The sequence below is a fragment of the Ipomoea triloba genome, chromosome 1, assembly GCF_003576645.1.
Source record: "Ipomoea triloba cultivar NCNSP0323 chromosome 1, ASM357664v1".
NCBI lineage: Eukaryota > Viridiplantae > Streptophyta > Magnoliopsida > Solanales > Convolvulaceae > Ipomoea > Ipomoea triloba.
Genome location: NC_044916.1, coordinates 9,428,815 through 9,439,448, shown reverse-complemented (window position 1 = coordinate 9,439,448; position 10,634 = coordinate 9,428,815). Strand labels below are relative to the sequence as shown.

At 34.8% G+C, this 10,634-nt stretch overlaps 1 protein-coding gene across 1 annotated transcript; it reads left to right on the top strand.

Moving 5' to 3' along the window:
• Positions 1–2,168: 2,168 nt before the first annotated feature.
• Positions 2,169–7,293, top strand: LOC116033207 (exonuclease DPD1, chloroplastic/mitochondrial). Its single transcript, XM_031275966.1, has 4 exons — positions 2,169–2,359; positions 3,326–3,951; positions 6,582–6,790; positions 6,869–7,293. Exons 2-4 carry the CDS (start codon positions 3,380–3,382, stop codon positions 7,090–7,092), a joined length of 1,005 nt encoding a protein of 334 aa, XP_031131826.1. The 5' UTR covers positions 2,169–2,359; positions 3,326–3,379; the 3' UTR covers positions 7,093–7,293.
• Positions 7,294–10,634: the final 3,341 nt, after the last annotated feature.

Sequence of the window (10,634 nt, the reverse complement as noted above, 5' to 3'; positions counted from 1 at the left end):
AATGCAGAATGTTCATTTTATCACTAAACAACTATGATTCAAAAAGAGTTTATATCAATTGGGGTCTCTTGACTATTGATATTTACTCAATTAGGTCCTACGTTTAAAATTTTACTAAATTAAATCAATTGAATAATCAAAATCCCTCGACTATTATCATTTACTTAATTAGGTTCTCTATTTAAAGTTTTACAAAAGTAAACCCCTTGAGTAATCAAACATTACTTAAATAGGTTATCCATTTACCATTTTTGTTTGTAAACCGTCAAACCCAGGGATAAACGAGCAACGCATGCTACCATGTAGGGAAGACGACCCAAGGAGCCTGAAGTCATAGGGAAGGCAGTCGAGAATCAACTTTTTTGCAAAAATCTCTTCTTTTTCTTGCAGGGTAGGTGCAAGCAGTGTTGCAAAAATCCCGCCTAGGCGCTAGGCGCTAGTCGACCGACTAGCGTATCACATTAAATGGTGGTCTAGGTGGCTGGCCGGCTAGGCGACCGCCTAGGCTGCCTAAGCTCCGGCTAGGCTGCCAAAGCACCACCTAGGCCGCTTAGGCGCTGACCGCCTAGGCGTCGACAAGACTGACTAGGTAACGACTAGGCCTTCTAGTCGGTCGATTAACTATTGTTCTTTTTTTTTAATGGGTTATTTCACTCAAAAACAACATCGTTTTGAGCGAAATAATCCTAAATTGTACAAACTTTAGATTTTTTTAGGTTAATATTTAATATTTTAGTATTAACTATTAAAGTATTATATAAGTTATAATTATTAGTCTTTAAAAAATTAATTTGTTAGTTAAAGACACCAAGCGTGTAGTGGGAAACTTGTGGTGGGGCCATAGGACCCGGGGCCCATTCTCTTATTTGGAAAGTTTTGGTCCAAGTGCAACCAATGGGTATCGAACCCATAACCTCTAACATAACAACACAAGTACCAACCACCCAAGTCACTCAAGATATCACATACAAGAAGGTAGGATGTTTTACTATCGCGTGTGGAGATCGTTGACATCCAGGTAGTGGGGGGACACGTGTATGACCAATATTGAAGGCAAACCGATGCCTTACATTTGTCAACCATCCGAAAAGTCTTTAACAATATATAAGATCATCCCTTTGGATCATAATAACCTCTCTAACTTGGTGATTTGTGGTCCTAACCTTTAACCCAACCATGCACCAGAGTTTGATTTTTAGCAGTAACATTATTATTTCTAGTCCACTATTTGGGCTATAGCTTGTATCATTTATTTATTATTTAGGCCAGTATCTCAGACTTTGTACGTACTGTTTGGGCCTAGCACACCAAGCAATAATACTACTATTTTCTTACCCATGTTTTGTACTTTCATACTCAATTTATGGTGGATCTGATGCCGATAAAACCATCACTAATAATAGCAACAAAAAAAAAACATATAAATCAATTTCAATTAACTTATTTAAAAAGGAAAATGCTAAGTTCCAATATATTTGTTTTTTTTTTCCTTATTTTACTTTATCTTTTAAAAGAAAATTAATGTGAACTTATTAAATCTTACCACATCAAAGAGTGACTTTGTTGTGAGTGATAAATATAGAGACATATAACATTGTTCATTTAAAAATAAATAGTTAAATAAATCTCTAAATTTTATACGAAAAGTCAATTAGGCGTTTAAACTTTAAAAAGTGCAATTAAGCTTATGAACATGTTATTTTTGTGCATTCATGTCACAAAGAAGTGAGATTTTGATAGGCTCCAACAATATTCTGGCAATTAAATCTTGGGATCGGAGCTGGAAAAGGTGCTTTTGAGTCGTCAAATTTAATCGCCTTCTCCAATGTAAGTCGCAGGATTTATAAGTCGCAGGATTTAATCGACGCTTGAACCTGTGACCTCTCACTTGGGAGGGCCACAGCTATGCCGCTTGAGCACAAGGTCTTTGGCCCGAAGTCTTGTTGAAATTCTAGTGACCTGCTATTATATGTCTTCCTATAAACCAGTTTTGGGACTTCATTGTATGAAAATAACATGCTTATGAACTTAATTGCAACTTTTACAAATTTAAAGGTCTAATTAACTTGTTGTATAAAGTTTAGGGGTCTATTTCACAAATTTTTCCATAATTAATAGCAAATTAATTTTTTCTTTTGGTGATTTCAAAGATAGATTTTCTATTTGAAGTACCAGAGCCAGACGAATGGGATCGAACTGGTATCCGCACTTTATGCCATCGTTGGGGTGAGAGAGACTCCCAAATGCTCTCCCGCTCATCACTGTATTTCATGTTCTCATTCTTTTCTGTATACACTCAACATACAATCAAAGAAAAGTGTGAATGAGTGATTGCTTTCTATTTTGGAATCAGTACCAGGCACGCTTCTTTCTCTCTGTATATAATAATATTCTTTTTACTTTTATTCATTTATTTGTTTGTTTCTGTTAAGTTTGCATTTCGAAATGGGTAGCTCTTAAGTTTGGCTTAGGTGAGAAAGACAGGCAAATTATATAATTTTCAGAATTCTTGTTGGTTTTCTAGGCATGCTATTTACCTGTTGAAATGTTTTGAATTATTTTAACATTTGAATCTAATAGAGCTCAGATCTATATGCTTATATTCTTTATTTTAGTTTTTGGGTTTAATTTGAAATCAACAGTCATTATGGCAGGCTGTAATCGCCTTTCAATTTAGATTTCCGTCAATCTGTATCTGATATAGATTCTCTCCACATTGGAGTTGCCAAAAGATAAACGTGAATTTTGCCTTCCTCTGTCCCATGTTTAGTGTGGTGCAGATTTTGAATGTGGGAAATTTTAGAGAAGGGTTGTGATGGGGTGGGGTAGGGGAGAGGAAGTACTTCGCCTTTGTAACATATCATGATCAGATCAGTAAAGAGGATGCTCCTGCTCATGAATGAAATCCTTTGCTGTGAAATAGTAACAAGTTTAGAAATTTCTGGGTTTATAAATCCTAAACAACTATGTATTTTATAAATTTTTGGGTTAATATCATGGGAGACTAGTTTTATACAAGGTTTGCTACTTTGCTTAGGTAAATAGACATTTGATTAACATATGTCAGCTGAGATACATTTAATATATGTCTAACATGATTTGATGTATTGAGGACCTTTTCACTTTTTGAGCCTTTTCTTGGTAAGATTTGAAATAACCATCAATAATATTGCCATTGTTCTATGAATTGCAAAACTAGTTTTAAATTATAATATGACTAACATTTCATAATTAATTATATGTGAAGTTATGGGGTTGTATCTGAATACTGTTTATTTACATGCAAAAGATTTACACAGTGACCTTCTCATTTATGTCTCTGCAGGTTGATTCCAGTTGCTTCACCATACTTTGTTGAATTCAAATTAGTGTAGTTAGAATGTTCTCCCCACTTATAATATCTCCTCAATGTAGAGTTTATACCTTAGCCTGTTCTTGGTGGCAAGGTTTCCATCATTTCAGTAAGAGTGGCAGGGTTAGTTTTAGATTCAAGGTTCTTGCTTCTCATAAATATGGACCAGACAGTAGATATAATAGGGCTGAGAATAGAAGATCCAGATCCACCCTAACTACCCAATACAAAGGAAAAGCGAAGGATAGTTTATGCACCAAAACAACTTTTAGACATGAGATATCAGATCAAATTAATATATCTAAGGTAGATGCATATAAATCAGAAATAACTGAACTTGAAACAATTGAATACCATGATATTCGGCAAAAGATTGTTGAAAACAAAGAATTGGCTAAACTTGTAACTTTGATTGTTTTTGATATTGAGACCACTGGGTTTAGCAGAGAAAATGATCGGATTATTGAGATTGCATTAAGGGACCTTGGTGGAGGTGAAAATAGTACTTTTCAGACTCTTGTCAATCCTGGACGTGATGTGCTTAATGAACATATCCATGGGATTTCAACACAAATGGTAAGAAGAGCTGCTGTCCCCAGGTATATTTTGGTAGATTCCTTTACTCTAGAGTATAAGTCTACTGCCTGTGTCTATGAGTGGGTTGTGTGTGGTGATTACATAATTTCTTTTAGGATCAATGTGTCAACCTATCACACAGAACAATTCTAGAGGAAATCTGTGGTTTTCTAATATTGTGAGTGACAGTAGAAGTGTAGAACCATACTTCAACATTGTTTAAAATTAATATGAAGTTTGAGAGGGTAATAGGGTAATCTGTTACAAATGTTTTTCTTGGTTGCACCAGCTGTTTACTTGTATACTGTGATTACTCCCTAGAAGATGAGATTTCCTTTGGCTTGTATGTGGTTTGAATCTGTGTGCAAGATGATTGTCTTATCCACCTCCTTTACTTCTTGAACAGAGATGAATTCGAATAGTAGTGTAGTAATGCATAACAAGAAGAGTATATGAAACTTTTATAAGAACTGTGAATCCTGGAACATCAGAAAACATAATATTTGGACACCGTGTAGAGCCAGATGGTTAAAATATTATGGGGCATATTTTGCAGCTGTTATCATGATGTTGGTTAAGAATTCAATAATCTGTTTGAAATTTGCATCATGTACCTTGATGAAAGTCTTAACTTAGCAGTATTTGTAACCTCATTTATAGCATAACATTGTTACAGATCTTTGAAGAGGTAGTTGGGTAAGATTAATAGATTATAATGCAATAGAAATTTTCATAGGTGATTAGCTGATTTAACATGGGCTAAGGACTGCACTGTGTGTATGTCAATATAATCATATGTGCTTCACCTATCATGAGGAATTTGATTAATGCATTGTGAACATGAAATTTAAATCACTTTGAGCACTGAATATGTGTGGCTTATTCTTTGTTTTGCTCTTGAATATAGTTGTTGATTACAGACTTACAGTAAAGTTTCAAACTGAAGTTTAGACTGTTTGGTGTTAATTTATCAATCAACTGCTAATGCAGTATAACTTTCTTGGGTTTGTCATCACTCATCAGTAATTCTGAATTGATCACCTTGAACTTTAGTTGTGTTTTTTAAGAGTTTGTTTTTCTGGGTTTTGATTTGCTTTCAGGAGAGTTAATCTTTTAGGTTGTCAGATCTCAGAAGACATATTTTAGAAGAGTTATCTCTTGGATATTCTGGGTTTTATATTTCATAAGATATATATATATATATATAGAAGAAGTGAAAAGCTCTCTCTTCTGACCAGGAAAATTAGATTTTTTTTTCCAAACGAGTTGGGAAAATCAGAAGAGGTTTTTCCCAGAAGAGTTGGAAAAATCAGAAGTTTGGGAATTTTTCCCACAAGAGAAGTTTGACCAGGACCAAAAGAGTTGACTGATAACTCTTTTGATTGACATAGAGCGATCTCTTCTATTTGACTAGGGATCAAAAGAGTTCGGAAGAGTTAACTCTGATAGCTCTTCTGATTGAGACCAGAAGAGTTTTCATTCTTCTAGACTAGTTTTATTATATTTATTTAATTTAATATAATAAATTCCTGATCATGTATATCAATAATTTATAATTATGGGAGAGTGGTAACGTAAGTTTTAAAACTTCTCGTATATGAAGTATAAGTTTAAGAAAACCTAGAGGCAATTTCTTAACTTTTTCTCTGAATTATCTCATTAGTAATTTGTAAACCTTTTGTATCTTACAAGTTTTATCTGAGACTAATGTTGCTCATATAGGGTGATTAAAAATTTGTAGGAGAGTATACACAGTGTATTACAAGTTTGATTTCATACAAGGTGATTAAATATTTGTCAGACAATGTATCTAATACGTACTTGAAGTGATTGGCTCTTATATTTCCCATTGTTTTCTCATACACAATATTTTCCCCAACATATAGGATAGTGTAGATGATGGTGATATTGAAGTTGAAGTTTGAAGACTGAAATTTTATTCTGTTGTGTTATTTATTAAATTTTGATGGCTTGTGTAACTTTGTCACTTTGAGAATGTTTGTAGGCTATTTGATTATTGTCTTTTATTGTGCCGTTTGCAACTTGATATGCATTATAATAAATTAACAACAATATGGTGTTTTAAATAATAATAATAATAATAATTAACCGTGTTCAAAGACCTTGTGGTCAAGTGGCATAGCTGTGGCCCTCCCAAGTGAGAGGCCATAGGTTCGATCCCCAGTGGGGGCGTCGGCTCTTTGTGCTTCAGCAGGTTGAGAAAGTATGTCTTTGTGCTTCAACAGGTTGAGAAAGTATGTCTTTGTGCTTCAACAGGTTGAGAAAGTATGTATGAGCAGATACTACATTGTAACAGAGTTAATAGTATTCAAAAATCTACTGAAGCACAAAGAGTCAATACCACCCCCACTAGGGCTCGAACTCATGACCTCCTATTTGGGAGAGCCACTAGACCACAAGGTCATTGGCAAGGCAATGGTGTTAACTGTTAAGAAAGGAGTGATGTACATGTACCCAGCCCTATTTTTAGAAATTGTCCTTTGTGTCTATCTGATCTGTCCTTTGTGTCTATCTGATCTGTGCTTTGTAGCTCTCTATCACCGTCCTCTCCTATTCATTCTCTAGTAGGACATTATTCTGCATTGCGAAAAGTGAGTAGGCTGTATGTAAAGAATTGCGTCTGTTTTTGCAGGATGGAGGACCTAATTCCCATCTTGTTGCAATATGTAAGAAGCCGGCAGAAAGCTGGTGGATATGTAGTGTGGATCGCTCACAATGCTCGCACTTTCGATGTTCCTTTTCTAATCAGTGAACTTAGACGATGTTCTTACTCAATTCCTTCAAACTGGCTGTTTATTGACACTCTCCCTCTGGCTCGTGAAGCGATGAAGAAATATGGAGGTATTATTTGATGTGTTTTCGTTGTGTGGTGGATATGATATGATGTCCAAGTTATATATGAGGTTGTTTGGTTTTTAGGAGGATCAAAAGTAAAATTGCAAGCCATGGGGGAACACTACAAGATCCCATTAGATGGGAGTGCACATAGAGCGATGTCAGACGTGAACTTGTTGACATTGGTTTTCCAAACCCTGAGTTTTGAGCTGAAACTCACGTTATCTGAGCTTGTTGGACAGCATTCAGTTTGGTTCTCAGAAGTAGGCAATTCAAAAAAGAAGAAGAACAATTCATCTAAATTGTGAATTGTAAATTGTATTTTGTAATACAATCAAGCATTGTTGTTGTAGCGTTATACTCCAGCAGTCACTTTTTGCCCTTCTGGGGGTACCCACTACCCACTAGCCTAGGAGTAACATTTGTTGTAATTACACAATTCAAGGATTGAATCCTTTGACTAGATGATTTCGCCCTCTACAAAATATATATAATTATAATTTAATCAATCACTTTTAACTTTTTTTTTTTTTTTGGTAACACTAGATCAAGTTTGTAGCCAAATTTTGTTGTGGACCATGGTTTATGTAGCACTGTGGACTATAAATTAAAACGACGTTTGATTTTGTTTTTAGAAAAGAATCTTCACTGCTTTTTAATTTCGTTATCATTGTTTTTTTTTGCGCAGTCGCTCTCATTTTTTTGCAAGTTTATTCTTACAGTTCTCTGATTATGAATCAATCGATAGAGTTTTATGATTGATGCAAATTCGATAATTGTTATTGATGACATCTCCTAAATTTTAGATTTTTTATTCGATTTATTTTATTGTCTCGAGGTCTTTAGATGTTTTAGATTGGTGATTGTATTATTCAATTTTTTTTTAGCTTGGAGTGAATTAAATACATTTGTAATGAATTTCTATTATTTTTTTTTTTGAAGATAAACGTAGCTATTCCATTAATTCATAACATAAAACGTTTACATCAATGATCAATGAAATGGTAAACCATTCCTTACAGTCAGACATAGAAACAACTTTTCTAACTATGCTATAGAAAACTTGAATCGCAGACTGTTTCATAACTATGAAGCTATGTTCCTTCAGGGAGCTTAAAGCTTCTTCAAAGATTTGGGTCTTCATCATCATTCTTTTTTGCTCGCCCAAGATAAGATCAACACTTGTCGAAACCAAACTAAACGATTTATGCTAATGAAAATGAAAAGCTCGTGAAAGTAACGAGAGGAAAAATGCTCGTGAAACAAACGAGAGGAAAACACAATAATAGAGAAAAAAAAAGGTGGGTAAAGTCAAAGTAGGATTGGGAGTTCAAGACTACCAACACAAACCCCAATACCTACCTACTATTATTTTATCCAAAGGGAGAGAAACCGCAAGAAGAAGATCTGTGGCGGTGGTCAGAGACGGACGGAACAGCGACGGTGTTCGGGGCGGAAGAAGAGCGAGAGCAAACATGGAAGGTGACCAAAACCGCCGGCTCATTTTTCTTCACCGTTGTAAAATTATCTTCAACCTTCTCATTAGGATTGAATTTCGTTACCATATGACCATTCACCAGTTTTATTGCAAAAAAATTCTACCACTCTCAAGACACATGACACATGGTTCTTTCTCATAACCATTTTCAAGATTGCTTTCACTTGCTTGTCTTTTGGTTAATATTTCTCATTGAGTAGTTGTTGACACTAGTGCTATCAACTGATAACATGGTGAATGAATCACCACTATATCTCATGTGCCTTTTGGCTCATCCACTTGGTACCATAACATATAGTTGCACCATAAAGGCATACGCTTCGACGCTAATATTCATTGGTGTTATAGTTGTTTATCGGAGCACCATCATACGAATTCACCATGTTTGTTGAGATCTCATGTACACCATTGCTTCCACAATAATTGTTCTCTTGAACATTACTGCAATCCATCAATTTTAATCGACTTATCCGTTTTAAACTTGTAATTTTGAAAATAATAATTTCCTAGAAAAGAATTTTGATTCCAATACCAACGGAAATCCAAAGAATAGATACTCTCTGATCCCTTTCCTTAAAACTGATTCAGTAGTGGATATCCAAGAAATGGATACTCTTTTTCCTTTAAACTGATTCATTTTCTCTCAAGGGTGCTAGGAGCATTGAAATAATGTCTATTTCTTAGAATATAATAGACTATATATAACTCAAATATACTATTTTAGTGAAATTGAACAAAAGGAACACTTCGAAATTAAAGTTGGAAGTGTTTGCATGATAACAATAATAAAATAGTGAGTTTTGTAGGGAGAGAAAAATAATATTTTAATATAAAAAACGCATTCAAACATTTTACCCAATGCTTTATAAGAAAAATAGAATTCATTACCACTCATGGCATTTAATTAGATTATATATCATGTTTTTTTCTTGAATACTAATTCAATTCGTTACAATTAAGTGTCTGTTCTCAACCTACTGAAACACAAAAAGTCAACGCCTCTATTGGGGATCGAACTTGTGACCACTCACTTGAGAGAGCCAAAGCTATGTCGCTTAACCACAATGTTAAGTTAAAATTAATCATATAAACTAATCATAATTAACTCACAAATTCTAGTAGGTAGCATACATGCAACAGAGGAGTTCGTTACGTTATAAGCAGTAAAAGAGTCAAATTCTCAGTTTTGTTAGAAACATCAAAAGAGTAAAACTTTTGAGTCGCTGGTAGCTTGGTGCACACAAATTCAAGTTTTTTTTGACCTGGTTTGGGATTTGATTTTCATCATCCTTGCACGCAAGAAATAATACCTTTACGTTAAGTTTACTTGTATATATAATATCTATAGGGAAAATGGTTAAATAGACCCTCGAACTTTACTTTAAAAATCAATTATGTCCTTAAACTTTTTAAAGTTGCAATTAAGTATATAAACATGTCAATTTAATTTATCAAGACCCAATTACCTATTAGTGACCTGTAATACTACGTCACTAAAATTTTTGTTGTTCGGCAATAAAAATTGACAATGGAAACCAAGACGTCACCGGATAAAGTGTAGCCATCTCCGGCAACTGGATATGGCGACCATTTTGGGCGCCATATCCGTCAACTGGAGATGGCGACTAAACTGGTTGCCATCTCCTAGGGATGGAGAAGGTAACCAGTTTGGTCGCCATCTGTGTCGACGGAGAAAGCGACCAACCAGTCAACATTCCAATCAACGGAGAAGGTGACTGGTCAATCACCTTCTCCAGTTGATTGGAGATGGCGACTCGTTGGTTGCATTCTCCAGTCGATTGGAGACGATGGCGACTTGCTAGTTGCCATCGCAGTGACGAATAAGGCGAGCATCCAATCGCCGGGGATGGCCACACCTTCTTCGCCATCGATTTTTATTGCCGGACAACCGTTGAAATTTTAGTGACCTGGTATTACAGGTCACTAATAGGTAATGAGCCTTGATGAACTAAATTGGCATGTTTATGGTCAACATTGCAACTTTAAAAAAGTGTAAGAGTTTAATTGACTTTTTAGGTAAAGTTCGAGAACATATTTGACCTTTTTCCCTAATATATACTAATGCAAACTCACACCCATTTTCCAATGTGGACAAAGGCTACTCAAAAGTCATTCCAACTCTAATTTCTCAACTAAAATTGATAAACTTTGATAATCAATTTCTTATTCATCCATTATTCATTTTGAGCATATAATATATCGAATTCATCATCTCACTTAAGAGGACTCGAATCCAGTTTGACCCAACTTAAACCAAAACTAGACCCCACTGAAAATTATATATCATAAAATAACCACTTTAAAAGTCAATTTAGCTAATTTTTCATTCCT

Excerpts from the sequence above, each read along its gene's own strand:
- LOC116033207 (XM_031275966.1), top strand. The coding sequence starts at position 3,380 with ATGTTCTCCCCACTTATAATATCTCCTCAATGTAGAGTTTATACCTTA. Across the intron at positions 3,952-6,581 it reads AGAAGAGCTGCTGTCCCCAG|GATGGAGGACCTAATTCCCA; the intron begins GTATATTTTGGT and ends CTGTTTTTGCAG. Across the intron at positions 6,791-6,868 it reads AGCGATGAAGAAATATGGAG|GAGGATCAAAAGTAAAATTG; the intron begins GTATTATTTGAT and ends TTTGGTTTTTAG.